Below are 26113 nucleotides of genomic sequence, written 5' to 3'. Positions count from 1 at the left end.
ACAAAATTCTCAATAGAAAATAGAAGTTAAAGGAACATATTTACAGGAAAAGGTCCTGGGGCTCTCAGACTGCGTTAGAAGTTGACTTACTGGTCTATATCTTTCACAAACTATAGACGGTGTTTGCTCCTGCCCAGTGAAGTAATTTCTTCTTTACGTCACCACTGCAATTCTCATCTGTTTCCATATTTCACCTGGTTGGCGAATCTTAAGAAATAATAATAAATTATACCAATTACAAAGTCAGTGTTAAATTGTACCTTTCTACTGCTTGATACTCTAAAATATATTTCATGAACTGATAATTTTATTAATACTCATTTCACTTGGCTTTCCCCTCCTCCATGTTAAAATATAGATCTTTCTATCTTTCATATAACTGTTATAAGTTAAACTGTTTCACTCAACTTAAAATATTTTTTAAAGCCAGGAGATCTCATTTTAAGTTACAAAAATGTTCATAGGCACAATCAGAAAACTTTAATAGTGCTTTAAGGACAAGAGGCAGCTTGACAGAAGGGACAGTGGACCACGTACCTGCAAGTATGCCACAGGCATAATCTTCTGTGTCTATGCATTGGATTTAATGTGTACGGCAAAGATGTCATAGCTATGTTATCTTAAATCTTTGTTCCTTTCGTATTTTTCTAGGAGAAGGGGCAACCTTCGCAAGCCGAAGATGAGGTTCCCTTTCATGAACCGGTACACCCTTCTGCTCCTCCTTCTGGTGGTAAGTGACGATTATTCTGCTCCATGTTAATGAGCGTGCAGAGTAGGAAGGGGTGTCTGAGTGCGGGCCAACTGAGAACTGCAAGGAAACCAAAAAAAAGTTTCGCCAAGCTGTCATTTTTCTTCACATTCTGTTAGCAAATCTTCCCTTTGAACGTTTACTCATTTTAATTATTGTAGTAGTTTATCTAGACAATTGAGTTCCGTTTGTTTGGAAAGGTTAGTAATAATGTGTGCAATCCTCATAGTACAGAAAGGTGAGAATTTTCCTGGATAAGTTTTTTTTTTTTTTTACATGTTTTGAAATGTGAATTTGAATCATGGCTTCTGGGCTCTTCCATACTTTTAAAACGTCTAAACTCCATCAGTCTGGTGACTGATTTCCAGTGTATTCCGATGGACGCTAACGGTCTTCAGTAGATTAGGAGCCACTGGCACTCTGTAACCTTCATGCAGCCTTTTAGATCAGGTTCAAATTATATAACTTCATGTTGCTTTATTCATAAAGATTTAGCAAGGTAACACTTCTCATTAAATGTTTAAGAGAGTTGACAAACGCATATGCTTTTGGGAGCAATTGTGCCCCAAAAGCCAGTGAGCAGACCTGGACTAGATTCCAGAACAGACTCTAAGTTATCACAGCACTCCTAGAAGCCTCCACTAACCCAAAACTCATACCAAAGTAGGACTTACCTTGGCATAAAGTCATTTCATTTTCTTCTGTCTTTCATGTCCACATTCTGAACTATAACTTCTAGAATGTAAGCCCCACAAGGGCAGAAACCATGCTAGCAAGTTCACTGCTGAGTTTTCAGGACCTGGCATATGGAAGAGATTTAGAGTATTTATTTCAGAAAAGAGCTGGCGACGCCTCACCTGCTGACTGCTGCTGTGGCTGCTTGGTCGTCATGTGTGTGATGCCACTTTCTTAGATATTGAAGAATGACACCACATAGATGGCGGCTAAACTGCTACACGGAACAACAATTAAGATATAGGTAGGTAGGTTGGTGGGTTTGTTTTTGAAGACTCGTGTAATATGTCTCATTGTCACCTTTATCTAAGCATGGCATTATGTATTTGTGAAATCGCCCATAACAAAAGCACAATAGTGAAAAGTAGTCCAATTGCTTCTTGTCTTTCATATTGCTTGATTGTCTCATAATATCACTGCTGGCTTTATTTTTTAGGGTTGAAAAAAATAATACTATCTCATTAGCAATTTTATTTGCATGGAATTATCAGAAAAGTTCAATTAACAATGTAAAAATGTGTCTGTATGTGTTATTTTACACAGTACTAATTTCATGATTAGAAATATGTTATATATTTCTATCTGCATTTGTGTTCTATCTGCTTAGCTATTCATCCATCCATTGGTAAATGGAATATTCCAAGTGCATGTCATTTTTAGAAGGAAGTCATTGAGGTTCAGGAGCCACCGGAAACATTCCACCCTCCATGCTCAAGCAAGGACCAGACCAGGAGCAGCCCAGAATGCTGACAACAGAGGTTCTGAGTTCTTCATTCTTTCAGTGTTGAAACAATCTCTACTGAGCCAGGCTCCACACCAAGTTCACTGGAGTTTGTTTCAATATTGCAAGAATGGTAAGGATAAGCTTCTCCCATCAGCATAAGCATTCCCTCCCTCGCTCATGTTATCCCCACTCCCCCTGATGTTCCAATGTGTCAAACCTAATAAAGAGGCCACTGAAAACGCAAGTGTAGACTTTTTCTATTTAGCATCCTCACACAGAATATTTCCCCCAGGCTGCCATGAATTTCCAATTATTACACAAACATTTCTTAATGAGTTGCCAAATGTGGAAGGACGGAATTCAGAATTTGGTTCTGGAAAGACCAATACCGAAGGAAAATAATTCCTAATGTCTAAAGCTTTTGGCATAAAAGAAGAATATGTATCTATGTACACACACATACACATAATATGATGTTCCAGCTTCTAATTTAATAAGAAGACAATGAGCAGGTGGCACACAATTAAGCATATCAAGTGAGCCCCCAAAAGGTTTCCAAGCTAGATAAACAATGAACATCTTTCTCACATGCATGCTGTGATCTTCTCTTCTTTGCTGGTTCAGTCATATTAGTTTAGATTTTTTTTTATTAATTACACTTTATTCATTTTGTATCCCCCCATAAGCCCCTCCCTCCTCCCCTTCTGATCCCACCCTCCCTCCCCTTTCTGCATGCATGCCACTCCCCAAGTCCACTGATAGGGGAGGTTCTCCTCTCCTTTCTGATCTTAGTCTATCAGTTCTCATCAAAATTGGCTGCATTGTCCTCTACTGTGGCCTGGTAAGGCTGCTCCCCCCTCAGGGGGAGGTAATCAAAGAGCAGGCCAATCAGATTATGTCAGAGGCAGTCCCTCTTTCCAGTACTATGTAACCCACTTGGACACTGAACTGCCCTGAGCTACATCTGTGCAGGAGTTCTAGGTTATCTCCACGAATAGTCCTTGGTTGGAGTATGAGTCTCTGGGAAGTTCCCTGTGTTCAAATTATCTTGTTCTGTTGCTCTGCTTGTGGAGTTCCCGTCCCCTCCAGCTCTTACTATTTCCCACTTCTTACATAAAATTCCATTCACTCTGCCCATCAGTTGTCCATCAGGCTCAGCATCTGCTTTGACAGTCTATACTGCAGAGGCTTTCAGAGGCCCTCTGTGGCAGGTTTCAAGGTTGTTTCCTGTTTTCTTCTGGCTTTCAGAGGCCCTCTGTAGCGGGTTCAGAGGTTGTTTCCTATTTTCTTTTTCTTCTGATGTCCATCCTCTTTGCCTTTCAGGATGGGGATTGAACATTTTAGTTAGGGTCCTCTACAAACATAAGCAAGTCAGATATAAAAAGCAAACACAAGTAAGAAATCTCTTCAAAAACATTTAAGCTGAACAAACACACATTCTAACTCCTAATGGTCTATCCGAGAATGTCCTGATGGGGTGTCATTGCTCACAGTGTCTCATGTCATGAACATGCAGAGTGCTTGTGTTTCTTTGTAGACTGTAAGCTCCGTGGGAGCAGGGGTCACACCTGTTTGCTTCAGCACCTCATCCTCAGTCATGTTTGGCTTGTCAGTTTCAGGAAATATTTCTCACTGAAAATCAGTGAGAAATGAGTCGTGACAGAGAATTGCATTGGTGACACGGTTAAAGGGATTACATATTTTTAATTATTTCACTCAGATCGCCAATTTCACAAATTTAAAATAGTAAATAATCGATATTCCAACACTAGAGTCAACCTTGCTCACAGTAGGGGCCAATGTGGTGTTAGAATCGTAGTATCTATGGCCTTCATTCTAAATTGTTTCCACTCAGCTAACTTGTGGGCCTGTCTAAAACACAACTCACCTCCCCCTACAAACATTTTGACCCCATATCCACCTTCTCCAGGAATCCTCCTTTTTCAAGAATATTGACATTTAGTCAGTATTCCTCTCTGACCATCACTTTACCTCCATTCCTTATATTCAGATAGGCCTTCATCTCTCCATTATGTGAGAAAGTGTCGAGATCTGTGTTCTGTTTTTCGGTCATGGGGTGATCTGGCTCAGACATTCAGTTCCCAGCTGCCCTCCATGACTTTAAACTGTGGAATCTATGCAGCTGAGTGAACTTTACCAGCATTCTGCCTTCAAGGCATTGACTGATAAAAATATGCAAATTATTTTATCATCATATTTTGATTATATCAGATTAAATGTGTTGAGTTGGGCTTATTTTTTGTTTTTGTTTCATTTTGTTTTGTTTTGTTTGTCTTTCAAAAAACCCACAGTAGATGAGTCTTTCAACCCCTTTTGTCAGGATAGTTTCAGTGCAGTATTATGGCAGTCGCTGAACATTAGTGTATTATTCTCCTCCACTTTGCACAGCCTTTCTTCGCTACAAAATATCTTTTGATAACCAAGATCCCATTCAAATTCTTCTGTATACCTGTAACTTTCAGTAAATTTTTTGCCCCATATCCCTTTCCCTACTCTGAACTTCCTATGTTTTGTATTATATGGTTTTACATTGATGACGTTATTACGGGGGTCTTAAATGGTGGTAGACACAGGATCAGTGACATTTCACCATGGTGCTAGCCTGGGCTGTAAACATCAACCTAAGAAGGCGAATTATTTTAGAGACTTCAGGAAATTTTTTTTTAAAAGAACCAACTTGCGCCACAGATGCATGCAATGAGAACATTCTTAGAATAATTTAGATGTAATTAAACCAAGTAAACATACATTCAATGGATACTGTAGAGGGCCAGCAGCACGCCTGCCTTCATGCAAAGAAAGTGCATGCTGAAGTGTGAAAGTCTTCTAAAAAAAATTAGCTTTATTCAGAATGGGGGGTGGGGGCACCACGAAGCACATCACTCCCAGTACCAAGGAGCCCTATCTGGTTACAAGCTAGAGAAGATATTGTGGTGGTGATTACCGCACACAGGCACACATGTGCAAAGGCACAACATGTAAGAAGTGAAGACCTGTGATGGTGATTTAGTAGAAAAACCATGTCGGCCTGCTCTGAAACCTGGTGTACTGGTATAAATACTGAAGAATTGCGTTTGCTTTCCTCACTGAAAATGAGCTACCGTGTATAGGTCAAGAGCTAACGAAACCAGTCTGAACACCTTAAAGTCACTCTTGTATGTGTTCTAAGGGATAAAAAAAGGCAATTTTGGGCAGAGTACACAATCAAAACCGGAGCAAAACTTACCTGAAAACATCCGCTAAGGAAGCATAATTATTCTATAATTTTTATCTTTTAATATGTGAGCCATGATTCTTGGAAAAGTCGATTTAAGATGGAGATGTTTTGAAAAATCAAATTATTTGCATTGTCAGTGTGTAAGCTTTCTAAAGACAATAAACAAAAACAATAGGAGATAATCAACATGTGTGTGAACGTGCATGGTTGCTCTTCATTCTCAATAGCAAACGGATATTGGTAAAAATATAAATAGAATATGAATGTAAAATGGAATACGTTTTTTAGCACAAAATATCTTATGTGGAGTGCTACATAAATGTTGTTTATAAAAAGGAAAAGAAATGTTTTCGTGCTTTTTTAAATCATCACATTTAATTATGTGTCAATTCATTACCCACTCTGTAAGTAATTGATTTTACCTTTTTTGCAGAGCCCCAGCCCAGTTGTTCAGGCCCCTTCCAATCACACTGACTCCAGCCTCAATCACGAGCCATTCCTGTACCTGGTTGGACGCAAGAAGCTCGTAGATGCCCAGTACAGATGCTATGACCGAATGGAGCAGTTGCCTCCTTATGAGGGTGAAGGTAAGAGAAGCCATGTGAACCTGGACATCATTTAAGACTGTTTCTTCCCAAGGTGGAGATATATATATCTGACATCATTTTGCCTGACATTTGCCCTTACAACAAAATTAGCACAATAAGTCAGCATTCACACCTAATAAGCAAAAACAGTACAGGACTGAGTGATGGCAGGGAACTGGAAAGCGATGGACAGAGAGTCTGCCTGAGGCAGAACCTGTGCAGACCCTGTTGTTTGGATCAACTGGGCATATCTTTCCTTCAATGTCAATTCATTGACAAGCTCTGCTCTTTCTTCTCTCTCACTACCACATCCCCAATTCCATGGGGGAACTGCCTCAGTAAGCACTGTTAATCTGTGTTTTTCTGTAAAGTAATCTGTGTAACTACACAAATATTTTCAGGGCTAAGTGTAGTCTACTTGCTGTAGAAGTCCCAGAGAAAACTAAAAAGGAAGAATGCGTGACAGTCAAGCCTTGGCACAGCCTTTTAAATTCTCTTTCATGTCTTTGAAACATGCTAGAAGATTTGATGAGTTTTGTGTAATCCTGAACATTCTAAGAAAAGGCTATTTAGAAAGGTGGGAAATGATTAAATATACTCTATTCATATACACGGTTTGCTTTAAGTAATATTTAAACAAAAGGTTTATTAGATGCAACATACTTGTATGATTTATTAAATTAGACAATATCCTCATCCCTATGTGAATGGAGTTCAGAGTTGTGTGTCATGAATTTTGATAAATAATGCTCTAGCTGAATTTTTCTCCACTGTTAGGCAAATAATGCAGAAAAATATACCTCACCTTACATGAACTGTGTTACAATTTTAATTCAACTTTTTGGTTAAATACCTTTAACAATATAAAATTTCAATAAGTGAAAACTTATCCACATACCTCAGAGCCCATTTAATTAATCTCTGGGCTACCTTTAGGTTTCCTCCTCAATTAAATGGGTGGACAGAAATGCATTTCGGGGGGGTGCTTGCTTTACGAGAAGCTCAACCTGAGAACTTCTTACAAAGCTAAGCAAGGACCCTGCCTTTTATCCAGTGAGATATTTTTCCACAGATAGGCTGAAATCCTTTGAAAGATCATTTCAAAAATTAATGAGAATGGCTCATTTGAAATATGGTTAGTCTTGAGTGCAGTTGTAGGATCTGTCTCTCTGGTCTCTTCAGAAAGTGCTTTCTTTTAGTTAAACTACACGTTTCAACATAAGTTTCTTCTTTAATCCCCAGGTCCATTTTGCAACCGCACCTGGGATGGCTGGCTGTGCTGGGATGACACTCCAGCTGGGGTGATGTCCTACCAGCCATGCCCTGACTACTTTCCAGACTTTGACCCAGCAGGTAAGGCCTTTCATTGCGTTTTTATGTTTTGTTATCAATAAAAATATGTTAAATGAGTAAGTGGACCCAAATCCACTTCAGCTATGGAAGCTACATAGTGGTGTGTCACACTGAATATCACCTTTCACACTGCAAAGTATTTTCACACTTATTATCTCCTTTTACACTTACAATATTTGATACGAGATTGTGTGCCATCCCAACTCAATACATGATGTTGAGACCTCTCTATTTAGAATTAAGTATTATTTCTTAATTCTCATGCAAACTTGTACAAGGTAGAATAGATTCATAACTTTTAAGGGCAGATACGTGGCTCTTTCAGGCCTTGATCCTATCACGTACATATTGTTAGACGCCAACCTGGAATGCTCAAGCAAGTGACAGTCTAGAAGGATCAGATTCCAAGTGACATGCGATGGTGAATTTCTGGCATCACTTATTTTTAGATTGCCATGGATACACATGTGGAAGTCTGGAATAGAGGCAGTTCTCAGGGGTGGTGTGGAGGCATGTGTGTAAATTGTCACAGCCTCAGTCCAGAAACTAGACAGAGAGATGTGAGTAGAAAATGGGATTGGGTAAGTTGAACCTAACAAAAGGTTAAGAAAATTCTGGAATAGAAGTGATCAGGGCTTGGCAGGCTCATATAAACATACCGAACAGCTGTGCCTTAGGAAACAGAGCACGCCAGATGTGCCCGGTGAGACAGACGCCACAGGGCGAATGGTGGTACGCACTCACTACCGAAGCTGCCTAATCAGCTATGGAATAACCACACTCAGCCCCGCTAGAAGAAATCCAAAATTGTCCCATCAAATTAAATCTAAAAGATACAGAAAGGGGTGTATAAACTTTAATTAGTAAAGAGGTCCAGATGATGAAACTAAATAGGATCATCTAGAGACACACCACGTAAGTCTCTAGAAAAAGATTAAAAAAAAAAAAAAAAAAAAAAAAAAAAAAAAAAAAAACTTCCAGGAGTCAAATGATCTAACCTGGCCACAGATATTTGAGTGTCTCTGGAATTCTCTAAGAGCAGAGATGAGAGTCCTTCAGTGAGGCAATGTTTTGGAGACACTTTGGAGGCTTTCCTCAAGGGAAGACCTCACTCATCATTGAAGCCAAAGTCCTAATCCAGAAAAAAAAGAGATAACCAAAGTAGAATTAGAACTTTAAAGCCAATGCAACATAGAATAAAGGCGAGTGTTGGCCAGCCACTCCTAGAAATCTCATCCTGAAGTATATTCAGAAAGGGCGCTGGACAGTTCGCTACCTCTGAGCTACGTTCCTGTAAACTGGAATGAAAAGGCTACAGGAGACTTTTGAGGACTTTATTCTATCCTCCCAGCACAGGATGCTTCATTAATCTTGAACTGTTACTGCATTAAAGGTGGCTTGACTGGCACAAAAAAATGCTGTTCTACAATTGAGGCTAGTAAGCCGGCTTGAAAGTAGCAATGGACCTTTGCCAAAGCAGCTATAAATATTGACTAAAAGGCAAGGTTTTGATAAGCAAAGCAGAGATTTCTAGTCACAGATCCATCTTTTCAGTCTAGTTTTTAGATGGAACCATCTTAGCTAAGAGACAAATTCACTTTTAAAGAAAAGAACATCTTCAATACGTCTTTCTTCAACACATTTCAGCTCTTTATGATTTTATTGTAGACAGAAGGCTAAATCTTCACAACACGAAACTACTCCAATGAAATGGCAGAGGTTTTAATTTTGAAGAAGTGCTTGATAAAACACAGAGGGAGTGGGGCACTGAGAAATCGCAGTCAGCAAGATTGTGAAATCAGAAATGTCTGAGTTTGTTCCTACACATCCCCATAAAAAAAATCTGAGCACAGGGACACACCTTTAGGTTCCCATGCTGGAAAGACAGAGGCAGAAGGATTTATCCAAGCTGGCCAGATGGGTGAGTTAGGTTCACTGGTAGATACTTACTGAGAACAGAATGACTGGGGGACATCCCTAACCCATCTACCCCATACTCTAAGCACACCCGCGCATGCACGGGAACACATAAACACACATATACCGCACAAAAGTAAAGAGCGAAAGAGTGAATGTCAGCACTGGAGTTCTGAAGAGGATGTGGTGTACAGGAATATGCTACAGTGGAAACGGGAACATTTGCCAAGGAGGCATGTGAGGCCCTACACTTGGCTTCACTCAATCAGCGTTAAATGTCAAAGTGGCGAGATAGTCCGTGTTATCTCTACGTTCGGGTTCTATAACGTGATTCACTCTAGGGAATAGCTTTTAAGCTTTAAGCTATTTCCTCTCTTCTTGGGATTCGAGAGACTCATACATTACCATTCTGTTCCATTAACAGAAAAGGTTTCAAAATACTGTGATGAAAACGGAGAATGGTTTAGACACCCTGACAGCAACCGAACCTGGTCCAACTACACTCTGTGCAACGCGTTCACTCCTGACAAACTGCATGTAAGTTCTAGTTCAGATTTCAGTATCATATGAGAATGCTGCTATTGGTTCATGGGAATGGATGTAAAACTGCAAAATAGCTGCTTTCACAAATCACAAAGACAAACAGGTTTTTGTGTAAGGATATGAGCCTCTCTAGTTGTCAGGGGTCAGAAATATCTGGAAGTGTTACCAAGCTATACATCAGTGTGTCAGACACGCTGAAGCCTGCTTGGCTTGCTTACTGCAATCAGGAACAATAAATTAAAGCATTTAAAATGACCTCTGCAATATACTGAAAGACCCGTCTCAAGGAGTTCGGTTCTTTGAAAAGTGGCTCAGTTTATTTCTATATGTACCACTAATTAGAAAAAAAATAACTCCATTCACTGAAACAGTTGTTATAATTTTAAGATACATTTTCAAGGAGTAAACATTTATGAATTTAGACTTACGTTTAGAAGGGGAAACTATTGGTCCAGATAATCACTGGTCATCTACTTAAGAGAATTTTTTTCCAACTCTTTCTCTTGTAGAATGCGTATGTCCTGTACTACCTGGCTCTTGTGGGTCACTCTTTGTCGATCGCTGCTTTGGTTAGTTCCATGGGGATCTTCATGTTTTTCAAGTAAGCATATTTAAAATACCATTTCTTTTTCAATCTAAGGTCAGCTTTATTTAGTATCTTGTTCCCAGAAAGACAATATCACAAGAAAAGTTCTTGAAGTACAATTCTCCACTTATTTTTATTATTGTTGATTATCATCATCATCGTCATCTTCTTCTTCAGTTTGCATAAATAACAGTAAATCTTGAAAGAGTGAGGCATACTTAGCTCATGCCATTGTACATGATAACTGAGCAAGAAAAGTAAAATGAGCTAAATATAATCTCAACTATACTTGAGAAGAACAAGATGGATTTCTTATCATCTTCAAATGCAGCTGCCAAATTATGAGTTGTGTAATAAGCAAATTTAACTAGAACAGGAGTGGGGCTGGTGAAGCCCTGAGAACATCCCATAGAAAAGGAAGGGTAAATCCTTTTTAGATGACTGTATATAGGAATCTTTTAAATCGCTATATCTTTTAATCATAAACTCTTGCCCCTGGAGTAAAATGCTTACCATCAAAGTATGGGGACCTGAGTACAGATTCCAAGCAGCCATGTAAAAAGCTAATCACAGCTTGTTTGTAACCCCAGCACTGGGGAATCAGTAAAGAAAGATGGGTCCTAAGGCCTCAATGTCCAGCCAACCTAGTTGAAATGGTAAGCTCCAAGCTCAGTGAGCAATCATGTCTCAAAACATAAAGAACAGTACAAGTCGCCAGTGTTGACATCTGTTTGGTCTCCACACACAAGAATATATTCACACATACATCAAATAAAAATAAGTTAGAAACGTTATATACAAAATGAATCTTCCTCAAAATAAAGCTCCCAAGTTTATGCCTCAGTAGCTATTACAATTGTGTATGTACAACTATAAATTTAAAGTAAGCCACATATATATTCTTTAGAGAGACACCACAGTTAAGTAAATATTTTAGAAACTGAAAAAAAATATACAAGCAGGAATAATCTGACAGATTAGTGGCTGACACAAAATAAATGCAATGTGAGTGTTTGAGATAATTATTATTGCTATCATAGTCGTTACTGTTGGTACTAATAATGATTGTGGAATGATACAAATTATGAAGAGCTTTCTTGACTTCCAAGTTCAAATAATTCTTTATGCTTAAAGGATGGATGTAATTAAATATATAGTGACACATAGGTAGACTAAAAAATCCTAATTTAATTTTCATTAAAATATTTCCTTGATAATATTAAAAGTAATTAAGCCAGGTGGAGACTAATCACCTATAAACACATCTTTGCACAAAGACTACTTTTCCTTGATCCTTTTTAAATCTTCATCTGTATCACACTTACAAATCTTATTATTTATTATTACACCTAAGCAATTTTTAGTGAATAGTAAATGACATAAGCAAATCATCAATAAGCTCATTCCATAAAAGGTTTAACAGAAGAAAGCCTGATAAAGCAACAAGACATAGAGAATTAATTACTAGAATTAGGAGAGTATTTTCAATTATAATGATCAGAACACAGCAGAGTAATCACATTACATGATTAATTTTGGAATGTCTTCATTTCTCAATTGCTCTTCACCATTGTAAATAAATAAATCATCATGGCTCACAACAGCTTTGATTAAAAGGCATGATGCTAAAAGACTTACCTTTGAGTTCTTTAAAAAAAAAAAAAAACAAGAACACAAGAAAAGTGAAAGAATGAAAACTCTCCAAAACTCTAATCACATTAAAATAATAAAATAATTAAAATGTACCCTTGACTCAAAGGTAAGTGGCAGAGCCATAATCTGATTTCTTATTTCTCTAGTCAATTAAATATTTGATAAGGTATGAGAGTCAAATAAAAAAAAAAGAAAATAAGAATGTTCTTGGAACTGTCGTTTCTTTATTAAGCTACTCAAGATGAGTGTCTATAAATTCAGCACATGGGCAAAGATGAACTATTCCTCAACCCAGCTAGTCCCAAAGAAAAATGACTCTTGCCATGCCCTTCACACAGCACCAGACACGGCTTCTAGAAAGGCCTGAATGTGGTCCACTACCTCTCAGTCCCCAAGACTGCCAAATAGCAACTTAAACTTAGGAAGGAGAAACATCTAACTGATTTATAATCTGAACCTAATAATGAGAAGACACAGCTGAAGCACCTGGCTCTCTAGGAAAACAACAAGAAGAGATAGTAACACACAAAGGGTACAAGGGCTGTGTTGCCAAAGATCCATACCCCAAAGCAGTCAGCTATGATTTTTATTCTCGTTTTCAAACGTTTCATTAAAGGACCTAAACCAAAAACTATTTAGGGACATTTGTTTTCTTAAGATTAAGAAGAGAAGGTGCTTCAGTCGGGATATATAATAAATAAATTTGTGGAAAAAAATGAAATAAAAAAGAAAATAATGTTAATAATGTTCTAATATTTTCTTATATTTAAACATGAAAGAGTTTTTGAAAGTAAAGAAAATGCTCACCTATCACTGGAATTTGTATTTTAACTAGAAAAAACTTCCCAGCATTTTTCAGACAATTCACTTGTAAGATCCCTAGTGTACATTACAATGGAAAATTTCATGACATGTGCACTTAGATTGCATCATTAATGTGGAACCTGTGCAAAAAAAAAAAAAAAAAATCGCCATCAGTCTCTTGCTTAATTCTGTGTTCTTAGGGTTATTTTGCAAAATTCAGTCAGTCGATCTCATAAAACTTTTCTAAAACCAAAATAAGAAGTTATGCAGTTCAGTATGTTTATTCTGAATTATATGGCTAATATCACTTATAAGTGAGTATATGCCATGAGTGTCTTTCTGCTTCTGGGTTACCTCACTTAGGATGGTCTTTTCTAGTTCCCACCATTTGTCTGCAAATTTCATGATAAGGTGACCTTACTAGACCACAGAGAAAGAGGATCCAGGCAGTCCTGATGAGACCTGATAGCCTAGGGTCAGATAGAAAGGGAAGAGGACCTCCCCTATCAGTGGACTAGGGGAGGGATATAGCAGGCAAAAAGGGAGGGAGGGACCAGGAGGAGATGAGAAAAGGGGCTACAGTTAGGATACAAAATAAATAAATTGTAATTAAAAAACACAATAACATGAAGTAAATGAGGGTGTACTGCTAATCAATGAAGTTGTGTGAGATTAGGAATGTTTCTGTTATCTTCCTCGCAGGAACCTTGGCTGCCAAAGGGTGACTCTGCATAAGAACATGTTCCTTACTTACATTCTGAACTCTATCATTATCATCATCCACCTGGTTGAGGTCGTGCCCAATGGAGATCTGGTGCGACGGGACCCGGTAAGCATTATCTGGCTTGCTTTTAATTCTACTGTAGAAGTAGGGAACTAATTGTTGAGTAGTCAGTTGCTCAATGCATAATAATATTTACTTCTAGAGTTGATTTTTGCATTAAGAAAGCCTGTTAGTGGCTCTTGAAGATAACTGTGACATGTGAAAGAAGTGTGAACTGTTGACATAGATAAATGAGAATTAGGCAATAAATCATATGCTTTGTGGCTATCCAATAATTTATCAGAACAGTGCTTCCCAATAAACCCCAGTTTGCCACTGACTATTACAGATGGGCCAAGCTAGAAATTATTTCAATGGTATGCTGCTAGCGTAGTCTTTTGTTATAGTCACATCAGCTATAAGCACTTGTGCATTTACACAAATGAATCCTACAAATATGGTCAAGTTCTATGTCTGTATGCTCTGAAAAGGATCCATCCTGACCTAAGGAAATACAGAGAATTTAAGGTCAACCAGACAGACATTCATGAAATTCATGCCATATGCATCATCCTTCTATGCATTACTGAGAAGAACCAAATTCATTTGGCTCTATCACCAAGAACTACCATGGATTCCTTTTGTCAAAATTGACCTGAGGTCTGCTTACAGTAATTCACACTTGTCTTCAACTTTCTTTCTTTTCCTCTAAGACTTTTCTTCTCCTAATAGTTTCTGGATGTGGCTACACTTTAGCCAACTGGGTAAATATAAAGATGGTCTAGTTGCTATACGCATGATGCTGAAGTCCAGTTGCTATAGAGTCAATTCAAAAGCAACAGTTGAATGATGTGATTATTACCTTGCCTATGAAATTGCCAATATTTGATCCTTTCTGTTCTGAAACATTGACAGATGCATATATTTCATCATAACACACATATGTGGACAATGCAGTGGGAACTGTCACCACCCCTACCCCTGAGTGCAAAGGAGGGAAAGCTGCACCCTCATGACAGTGAAGTGGTATGATGAGGATCGGACTTCAGAAACTCGGGACTTCTGTCTCCAGACGCAGCCAGCCTGGGACAAACCTACAGGGGGTGGTGGGGGTGGGGGGGTTGCTTTGTCCTAATTCATTCTCATCTACTGGTTTGTGTAGAGGGTCCCATTAACTGAGCTGAGTCCAGAAGGTGGAGATCAAGGAAGCCTAAGTAGCTCTAGACAGATGTGTGTATGTGCCCAGGTCAGTGGGAATGGGGAGGAGATGGAACCTAGAACCAGGAACTGCAGCTATCTAGCACATAGGACTAGCCATGGCATATTTTAACTTTTGTTTCTCTGCTTAACTGTATTATGCAAGCATCTGTAGATAGCCTCATCTTTCAAATCTGGCATTTGACAGTTCTGCCAACCCAATAACAAAAATGCGTGAAATCTGCCCAGAGCATGCATCCTGCATAACAGTGGCATAGCATGGGAAAGAAGCTTAATTTGGCTTCTAATGCAATCCACGGTGTTAATCATTTTTACCATTTGAAAATATTCATGAAATCATTACGATTCTTCTTTAAAATCCATGGCATCTACTAATGGACACAAAGTCTTGTCTTACCTGAAGAAGTATGTAACCAAATGAGTTTTCCTTGGTGGCATTTCTTTTTAAATGCCAACTTATTGAAATAAAATTGATCTCATTTAAATATTTAATGCTATCACCATCCCCAGTGAGAAGTGGATAGTATCCTATTTTTAAAGTTAGGAAACTACACTTCTGTGGAGGCAAATTTCTTTCCTATTTTGAATACTTGGAGATAGGACTCAAAGATAGCCCAATCTCATTCAATCCTATCTCTCTTTTCTGTACTCTTGATAGTCTCCTACTTCCTTATGTTCTTGAAAAAAACAACTGTCTCATCCATTACAATGATTCTCTGTAATTAGCCATCGAAGTACAAGCAATGCGCTAAGCGTCTTTCAGGATTGTTGGAGTTTTGGCTTTTTCATTTCCCATTAAAGGGTGGCACTTCACTTCCTGAATAATCAGCCACACTGACCTGGGATTGGTGCTCAGTCGCATTGCAGAGTACTTATGCTCACAAATAGATTTTCTCCCATCTGCCCAGCTGGCTCTCCTGCTGTTACAAGCAGAAACAGTCCTCACGGTCTGTGAGATCTTGCTGACCTTGTTATCATCTTGAAACTAAAAAATCAGATTCTACACCCCATTACCAAGTTTACTACTAAATTGTAGAAACTTGCGCAAACATATCCATCAAATGAGAATTAAAACAACCAAAAAACAAAACAAAGCAAAACAAAAACCCCACCCACTCTGCTTGGTTTTAAGGATTTCTCCTAAAATTCAAAAGAAGAGTAACATTTTTAGGATCCCCAAGCGCATAATACCGTACGCACACAAGGTTTCTGCTAACTGTTACCTTGTGGCTAAGTCCTTGCATCTCTGTGTTTGGCGTTTCCAATGAATTTATCACACAGCTTCTTATTCATAATAGTCTCATTAGCTATCTTTGCTAAATGCTTTCACTTTCATAAGATGTTTTAGTGAAAGACACGCCAAGGCACTTTTCCAGTCAAACTGTTCTTAGCCATCACTGAATCATCCTATATCTATCCTGTGCTTCCTCCATTGCCTGGAAACTTTATAGAAGCTGGTGAGCAGATGTCTGGAAGGCTGGCTTGGCCCATTGAGCTGCTGACTTCCTGGGAAAATGTCAGTGAGATCTTAGGAAATAAGCAGAAAGCTTTTCTCTGGTGCGCAGGAATGATGATGATTCTCTCACGTACATTAGAGCAAAAGGAATAAAGTTTATCCTTATGGCATAAAAGACAAAAAGCTGGTTCTCCCAATCAGTACATTTTTAACCCAAAAAACTCATAATTTTATATATATAATAAAAGCAAACTTCCTGAAGAAAAACTATGGAACGCTGAAACAAAGAATTCTAGCCAGTCAACTTAGCATTACCGAGCTAATTTAGTCCTTTGTCTGAACAGAACTGATACTATCAGGCAACATGACTTGATGCCATTATCCTCACTGTCCCTCCGGATGAGCCAAGGCTCTCACAGTACCCTGTGTTCTGCAACCACAAGTTTGAGAGTTCAAAATAGGATATTTTGGCCTATTTTGAAATGTGGCTGCTTTTATCATGAAAAACAAAATAACACAAATCTGTATATATATATATATATATTTCTCTATGTGTCTAAAATTGAAAGTTCTCTTTTGCCTGAGCCTAGACAAAATGAGAATGGGCTGCCAGTATCAGCTCGATTACTTGGCAAATAAGTGATGTTATAACGTGTTCTCTTTCACAATTCACAAAGTTTCATCCCTGAGAGAAAGTATGAAAACCCAAACCTCTCACCGAATCATTTAAATAGGATAGGCTAAAAGTAAGTGATTACAATTCTAAAAGTAAATTCGTGCTTGTAAACCACTCAGCCCCCCTTCTCAAAGAAGAAAGAAATGAAGGGATTTTGCTTCAGGTACATTCTGTATTTGAAGAGTTGCAGCTTTCCAACGAGAATTGGTTAAATCTGCCCCTTCATAAATAAGGGGCGTAGGACTACTCACTCCGGGGAAGCAAAATTGCTTCAGGAGTTTTCTTAAGCAGACACATTTCAAATGTTTCTGTTCCTTGAAGCAATTACATCTGTGGAAGATACAAGGTGGAATTCGTTTTCTCTCACATTGCAAGTGTATAGTCTATCTATCACAAGTGCACTTCTGAAAGCCCAATTGCTTAAGTGTCTTTTCCCATCCAGAACATTATTCCTGTGGATTATAGTAGATCCTGTCATTTACATATGAAGAAAGAAGACATTTTCCTTATTGCCATAGAACTGGGTACAGGGAATAGACAACAACAAGGAAAACTCAACCAGTTTTCCCAAGCTCCATCTCTCTTGGGAGGAATGTTCTCCTGATTGATGAGAACAGCCAAACCAGCAACTAAAGGCTAAGAACCATGTTCTCAGTCCTGCTAAGTCATATGCAGAATCATGCATTAAAAGTTACTTTAAGGTAGTAATTTGAAACCTCTCTCCTAAAAACAAAAACAAAAACAAACAAACAAACAAAACCCAGCAATCTAAATAGTATGATATCAAGGTTCTGCCTCACTATAAAAAAACAGACAAAAAAGAAAAAAAAAACACATAAATAAATAAATAAATAAATAAATAAATAAATAAATAAATGATAAATAAGTAGAAAATACAACAGAAAAAATCCTTTTGGAAACAAAATGTTTTGACATTGTCGGTCTATAAATATTTATGGAACCATAGTGTGAACAATATAGCCATAGTCATAAACTGAAGAAAAGCTAATTCGCCAGCACACTTTCCATTTCTGAATGTCATAGAGACATCTGTCTCCTCTCAAGGAAAACATAATATTTAATTTTCAGTGACATTTTTCTCTCCTAAGTAAACTAAAACAGAGAAGGGATATGTTTGTCCAATTCAAGCCACTGAATCAATACCCAAGAGGCACACAAGTTTTTCTATCCACTAACTAAGGGAATATGTTAAAAAGAAAATATTTCATTCCTGATGAGAGAGGCCATGTCATCTCGTTCGTAGCAAATATGGCTGAGCCACTCCTATACAAGCTTTTGTTTACTTGTGATGGAAAGGACATGGAACATCCCACTCAACAGAGGTGAACCTCTGTGGCTCTGTGTTCCCTTCTCCATCAAGGTCCTCACTCCCTGCCTCCAAAGTTTTTGATAGGTTTATTCTTACCTGTATTACTCAAGATAAGAATCTTATTCCTTCACCTTCTTCTATTTTGTTTTTGTTTTTCAAATTAAATTCAAAATAACTCATGCCATAAATAAGGGCTGAATAGATCCTCAGTTTACTGAGTGATGTGAAAATTGCCCGTTATCATTAAGCATTTCATTTCCATAATATCCCAATTTTCACTTTCCTTTTCTATCTGTTCATTCGATGGTCTCCGTGTAGAGTCCGGAGGCAGATGTAGAAGCATTGTTCTTGCTGCATCTAAACAAAGCTGCCAGGGTACTTGCCATTTTCTAGCAATGTCTGTCTGAACTTTCTCTCTGGCTCTGAAAGGGACAAGATGGGAAGACTGGTTTTTACTGGGAACCTGAGCACTCAGCACCTCAAAAGCTGAGACAGATGACGGTTTTTATGGCGTCTTTCCTAAGTAAAGACGAAGGCATCCCAAGCTCAAAAATGGCATGATTTTCTTCTATCTCTAACTTGTCTGTGTCAATTGACCCACCAGACAAGACCAGAGCATCATTCTAGGAGGTTACAGAAAGCTCAACTTGAAAGGGTACCGGACACTGGGGATTGTGCAGTCCACGGTAGAAATGACTGCTCCTGCCCAGTCAAAACAACATGAGACTGATGACTGAGATAAAAGGCTGGAGAGGAAAGTCACAGTGGGGTGAACTAACGGGGTTGCCGGTTAAAATAGCCTGTAGGGGAAACAGACTGGAAATAAACATGTGTGATGGATTTGCCGGGGCGATATAGGAAATAATGGCATGATATGGTCCTGTAATGGGTAGCCTACTCTGGCCTACTATTCTTCATTTTACTTAAATTTGTGGAGAAAAATATTTCCTTAAAATTTGGTTTATGCTTAGCCACTCATTATAATCATCATACAATGCTACAGATTATATGTCTGATTTAGAAGAAAATAGAGATGGCTGAGCAGCTCCTCTGTTGCATAATGTTAGAACAGGGGCAATTACAGTGCTCTAAAAGTAAAAGGTATTCTCAGAAAAGTGAGGAGCAGAGGCTCCATGAATATATATGTTTAGGTCTCAGGAATCTAAGGGTATGATTAAATCTAAACAACTCAACTGAGATTTAAGTTGCCAATAGTCTGACTAGAGATGTGTACTTTGGGTTTAACGTGCCTATTCAAACAAAATAAGAAAACTTCACAGGAATATAACAGAATCTAGACTCCATACCAGAGAGTCTACAACATCCCAATGTTGATGGTATCTAGAAATAGTTCAAAAGCACCAGATATCAAAAAAAAAGAAAGAAAGAAAGAAAGAAAAAAAGAAAGTATGACCTGTTGTTAAGAGAAAAAACAGCCTTGTTTTGCGGCTCATTCCTCTACTCCCAACACCCAGGTAGTTGGCACAGAAAAGTTGCCATGGGTGTTAGGCCTGCCTGAGCTACAAGAAAAGAAAACATAGAATAAGATCAAATGTTAGTTAACCCAGATGTTAAAATTATCAAACTATATAGTAGTCATTATAACTATACTAAGAGTTGTGATTGAATGGAAATTCAAGAAATATTAACCACAAAGTTGAAATTAAGAAAAATGAACAACCTGGAAATTCTAGAGCCAAAAAGTAGAGTGACTGAAATTTAAATATATTACATTAGATTAGCTTATTTACAGGATGGAGACCAAAAAAAAGAAAAAAAAATCCGGCAAAATCAGTGGTTAGCCAAGAATAACTCCCCAATTTGAAGAAGATACAAAAAATACCATGGGAGATGAACAGTCTCAAGAACATGTAGGCCAAATACATAAAAATTTAAAATACAGATATCATAAATACCATGAAGAGACATCGAAGAACTGACTGGAAACAATGTGAAGCTGAAAATACCAAAAATGTCTCAAATTTTATGAAAGATAAAGTCATTTTGTCTTAACCAAACTCCATGAACAAGGAATTCATATTATTAGGTAAAAATGATCATAATTCTACTCTAATTTCAGAAGATACCAACAAGTGAAAATATCCATGACTAATTTATCTATATCAATAAATCTATGCATCTAACAGGGAAAACCAGAGCATTCTAAATTAAGTTCAAGACACCTTTATCAACTTCATCATGAATATGTTAAACTGTCAATTTGAAACCTGAAAATTTTTTTATGGAAAAACAAGGCATAGTGAAACAATAGAATACTTTTACTTAGTAAAGAAAACTTTGTTAATGGTAGTTAAGTATTGACTACTGAAGAGTTTCTGCGTGCATCTAATGGAACCTACTAATACACCAGTTTAAAAAAAAAATGTGCAAAGTAAAACAGCTCTTTTAGCAGTGACACAGGAGAAAAGCAACAAGGTTTATTTGGGTACTTTATTTAGGGGGTGCCATCTTCAAAAGATACCCTTTCTGACACTTAGAAAAACATGACAAAGACCCAAAATGCAACTGACATTAAAAAAAAAAATCCATTTAGGTGAGTTTAGTCCAACATTTTACATTTTCTATGGATGTCAGCAGCCTGTTCCCTTCAGATATGTTTTGATTTCTACAAATATTGCCAAGAATTTCAGAACTATTTAATTACAATAAAAGGCCCTGCAAATTGTGTCCACTCTTGAATAAGCAATTCTCATTTACATACTAAATAATGATATTAATTAAGGGTTGAAACACTCAATTGAGCAACGTTATGAGCCACACACAAAGCCATATTCATTTAAATTGAATAAGCACCTGTTACTCACCTCTCTCAATATTGCCGAATGCAAGTCCTTTGGAGGGTAGTGGAAGAACCAGATGTAAAAAGATGCGGTCGTTACGCACGCAACAGTCGCTGTAGGTTTACTCAATGTGGAACCTAGATGTTAAAATTCATCACGTTTTTAAATTAACCTAAAAACTGAATCAACGCAGATCACAGATCAAAGTGTCTTTTCACACATCAAGATAAATGTTTAGAAATGGATTTATTGATTCATCTTCCCTTGATCAAGTAAACAAAGCTTCCCACTCCTGTTTTTGTGTTAAAGTGAACGGGTGAGAAAACAGAAGCCCCACGAAAATGTAAACAAACATGCTGAATCATTGGTGATCACTCCAATGAGCAACAAAGCTTATTGCCCTTTTAAAACAAGACTTGGCAGAAGTAAAATTGGAAACTAGTTCAGGGGAAAGCATTTTGGAGTTAGCATGGTAGCCCACTTCAAACTGATTTTGAATTTTTGGGTTTTTTGTTTTTTGTTTTTGGTAAGCAATGTACTTTTAAATGTTTGCCATATTTCCTAAAGAACTTATTTGTCCCTTGATAACTAAACAAATAGAAGAGAGATTCTTTGCATTTGCTCCATTTTGCTTCAATATTTTCCTAAGAATTTGAGAAGTAAATTTATAGCCAGCCTCCTCCTTTAGTACAAAACAGTGTGCATTGAAGCCTTCCCCTCTCCCCTCAAAAGCAGAAAGGCTAGCATGTGAGCAGAGAGTTTTACGGTACCCAGCAAAGTACTCCACTCCTTGCTGGTTGTCCACAAACTGAGGAGAGAATTTAGTCTTCTTAAAACAAGCCCCTCTAGTTGGCTTCATTGATTCTTCGAAATGCCAGACTTTGTTATGTATCTGAGAAAACAATTGTTAAAATAATAGTGTAGTCAGATTAACTGAAAAAATACATATTTAGAGAAATCATTGTGCATGGGTACATTTATCTGTTTACCTGTCTGTCTTGCCACCAAAAGGCCACTCCCTTGATCATAAGCATTGAACTCTTCAAGAATAGATCTTTAAGGAATATATGGCTATTGTTTTTAATTCTCCCTTGATAAATTTGTTTTAAGGCATAACAAAAAAGCCTTGATATGCTTGCAAAAGAAAGAAAGTGTCAAGGACATTTCTTTTAAGTAGCTGATATTGTGCTGTGTGCCAAGAATTCAATATTGATGAATCAATAATATATATATGTATATCTATACATATATATATATATATCTAATAAGGTGTCTGTACATAAAACACATCAAACAAAAGCTATGTATTGATTAATTGATGAAAATGTTGTGATCAGGGCCTCAAACAACCCTCACCTTGTATTATACACAGACATATTGATTACTACTGTTAATTCAGTTTTTATAATGATGTCTCTGAATGTAACTACAAAGAATGATGAGAATGAGCTTGGCTAAAAATAAAACCTCACCTACTCTGGATCACGTAGGCAAAGGCCATCATCTCCACATACTTATCCCTTCCTCCCACAAGAGAAAACCACGAGAGCCTCTAGAAATCCAGAGGAAGCTGGGATTTCAAAGAGTAATCTTGAAAAGGAATCCAAAATCTCAACTGAATTTCTCATTTTACTGATGTTTGGGTGTCTTGGAACCATCATAGAAAGTAGTTAACTTAGCAAGTACAAAACTGATGTCCCAGGCAATCAATCAATCCTGATAAGGAAGATAATTAAAGAAATGGCTGCAGTACTGCTGTATCCCAGTTCTTTTCCAAGCCAAACATATATTGCTTTAGGTATCCTGATGTTGTGGATTTTTCTACATTTCTATTTCCACCTGTCAGAACCAGAAGTTGATTCTACCTTTGAAAGCAAAATAGCTACCTTTTCATGAGCCAAGCTGGCTTTCTCCTATGAATCCTAAGGGGGAAAGAAGCATACCAGAATACATTGGCTCAACATATTGTTCCCACTAAATGAATTACGACTCTTATGCATTCAGGAGAAACGTACAAGTCCAGAGAGGTGCTTTGGACGGAAAGTCACTTTGTTACATTGCTTTATGAAAGGAAAATTGAAATCCAGCTAGGCTCAAAGCAACCCCTAGGAGCAACCTAACAAAATCACTTGGTAAGATAATTGTCGTATAGACAACCACTTGCCATTTTCTAAAATCAGAATGCTGAGTTTTGTCGTCATTGCCTTGTGGTTGTCACCTGCATTTAAAGCAAGATGTCCCAAGAAAACGGATTCTTAACCCAAGAGACATTCTGCTCCAAAGATAACATGTGGATACATCTGGAGATAATTTCCATTATTGTGAGCGAGCGAAGGGTGCTACAGACATTTCCTAGATAAAAGGCGAAAATCCTGGTAACTGCCCACAAGTTTAGGCTAACAGCAAGTTTTCTAACCCAAAATATCAGGATGGAAATGCCTACTCCAGAATGACTAGGGAATGATGCTTTTGCAGTTTGTGGTGTCCTCATGTTGGTGATCAAGAGATACATAATTAACTCTACACTGGCATGGTTCCAGCGCCATTGAGGACACAGTCCCAGAGAGGTTTTGACAAACACTTGGTTCCTAATACAGAAAACAGGACTCCATATGAAACAGAACCTGGGATCACCATGGGCTCCTGGTCCCTACAAAAGAACTTTCTCCCCTGGTGGTCTCCTCTTTATGGGTAAGAAGGCAATTAAACCAATTCGCTTCAGAGGCAGCACTTACTATGTTGAGGGGGTTTTGCCTCATGGAACACAGGAGGAGGAAAGACTACAGAAGTCGTGTACAAAGCCTTGGATCATCTTTAAAACTGTTAGTCTCAGACACCTTGTAGGAAACCGAATTGCCCTAGTCTAGGTAAGTCTCCAGAATTTGATGGAGAAAAGAATATTTTGTGGCCTCAGCTTTCAGAGCCTATGTGGCTATTTACATACAATGCTTATGACCTCCACACTGTCCCTTTGATTTGTAAACGTAGAGAGCACGTGTTGACAAATACTCAGGGTAATTCTTGAGAGTTCAATGCAAGTATGTTGGCTCATAATTGTACTCCTCCCTTTACAAGCAGATCTCCACTGCCCTCCACTAAGGGGTTTCACTTCTCCCTAACAGATAAGTTGCAAGATTCTGCACTTCTTCCATCAGTACATGATGGCTTGCAACTATTTCTGGATGCTCTGTGAAGGGATCTACCTTCACACTCTCATCGTTGTGGCTGTGTTTACTGAGGAGCAACGCCTGCGCTGGTACTATCTTCTCGGCTGGGGTATGTATTTCATACAATTGGGTTTTGCACTCCATTTACCCATTTGCATATTTATACCCTTCTCCCCATCTTGATTTCAGAAAACACAGTCAGAATTCCAGTCTTTGGCAGCTTTTCCCTCACATGTTCCTTTCAAATCTAGTTTACCTATTTTAGATGAAACACAATTGATGAATCTTCTTTGTACGAGTGTCAAAAGTATCTATCTGTAAAACTCAGAAAAGATTCCATGAAAACAGAGCTAGCTATAAATGTATTCTCACCTATGGCATTCAGTTGAGAGAAGAGTACCTTGGAAGGAACATTTATACTTTTCTTTCCATACTGGTGTATTGCAAAGTACTTATAAAGCTGGTTGTCATCTTTGTATACAACTCAATATAGATCTCTGTTTAGCACATGAACAATACAGAAGGGAAAAATGAGTTGTTCTCCTGTATTAAAAGGGAAGGGATGATAACAAAATGCTTATTTAATACTTCAACCTTCCTTGATCAGCAAATATTCAGAACTTCATTAGCATGATCCAAATAGGGTGATAAAGACTATGACATTCATAGTAACCACAGAACTGCTAACCAGGGCTAACTAATGCAGTAGATCTCTTGTTCAGTATTCTAACCACAGAAAGAAAGAAAGTGTCAAAAGGGAGGATTTGTTCCTTATAGGTAGGTATTTGGGAAGACAGAAAGTCAGCCAGAGTATAACAGTGCAGTGTTGGGACATACCAAAATCTGTTCACTTCTACCTAACATACACAGAGAGAAAGGAGAGAGAGAAAGAGAGAGAGACAGATAGACACAAAGAAAGAGATAGAGAAAGAGACAGAGAGGGAGAGAAAAGAAAAGAACTAAAATCTACCACATCCCTTACTATTCAAAAAGAGAGTGGCACGTTTTAAAGCGATAGCCTTGGCTTAGAACTTGAAGTAGCATTGTCTTTGTGCGGGAGGAACACAAAGGTAAGCCCAAACAACTTCTCAACATTTCACTGGAATGTTAAAAGATGTAAGGTAACAGAGAAAACTTTCTGCTGGCACTATACGGTTCTCTTTTGAAAATACTGAAACAGTAGCATAGGTTCTAGACTTTACAATATCAATAAAATAATGCACCACAAGATTATTTTGAAAATAATCTTCAAATTTGGGCTGCAGAAAATATGCCCCCCAAGCTATTTCCTGGGAACTAGGTAGTCTTTAGGGGACATCAAGCCCAAGGCCATATGTATGAAAATGTTTCCAAATCCAGGATATAAAAGAGAATGGAACACCTAAATTTATTAGAGGCATGACAAAGCCATCCCGTGAATGAACAACTGTGTGGTGATGAAATTCTCCCCACCAGAAAATGAAAGAATGATTCTCCCCTCGCTGCTCTTTTCTGTGTCTGTATTGCATCTTTTAATATTTGGTATTTAGTATCTCTCATATCCAAGCAATGTCTTCAGGCTGCTTTGGACTTACCGGTATCCCCTTGTTATAAATAGAAAGAAGGAAAATCTATGAATTTTCACATTGAACAAGCAAGAATTTTTTTAATCTATTTTTTAAAAGGGAGGAGGAAAAGCCTGTGGAATAAGTATTGCTCTTATTTTCAGTATCTTTGGGGAAAAAAAGAGAGAGAGAAAGAAAGAAAGAAAGGAAAGAAAGAAAGAAAGAAGGAAGGAAGGAAGGAAGGAAGGAAGGAAGGAAGGAAGGAAGGAA

The 26113-nt window shown here is 37.9% G+C and overlaps 1 protein-coding gene across 2 annotated transcripts in view; it reads left to right on the top strand.

Annotated features, from left to right (window-relative positions):
- Positions 1–26113, top strand: part of Calcr (calcitonin receptor) — an 82531-nt gene that overhangs the window by 46695 nt on the left and 9723 nt on the right. The window contains exons 4-11 of one of the 2 annotated variants that reach the window (XM_055612971.1): positions 652–730; positions 5879–6032; positions 7275–7385; positions 9727–9839; positions 10355–10446; positions 13591–13717; positions 14567–14677; positions 24255–24408. In XM_055612971.1, the coding sequence (XP_055468946.1) occupies positions 652–730; positions 5879–6032; positions 7275–7385; positions 9727–9839; positions 10355–10446; positions 13591–13717; positions 14567–14677; positions 24255–24408 (941 nt within the window). The remainder of the gene's footprint in view (positions 1–651; positions 731–5878; positions 6033–7274; positions 7386–9726; positions 9840–10354; positions 10447–13590; positions 13718–14566; positions 14678–24254; positions 24409–26113) is intronic. The other variant, XM_055612973.1, reaches the window with a different exon arrangement.

The sequence above is a fragment of the Psammomys obesus genome, unplaced genomic scaffold (assembly GCF_907164565.1).
Source record: "Psammomys obesus unplaced genomic scaffold, mPsaObe1.curated_primary_1811, whole genome shotgun sequence".
In the NCBI taxonomy this organism is placed as follows: Eukaryota; Metazoa; Chordata; class Mammalia; order Rodentia; family Muridae; genus Psammomys; species Psammomys obesus.
The sequence above is the reverse complement of the archived record's forward strand: the minus strand, read 5'-3'. Positions and strand labels throughout refer to the sequence as shown.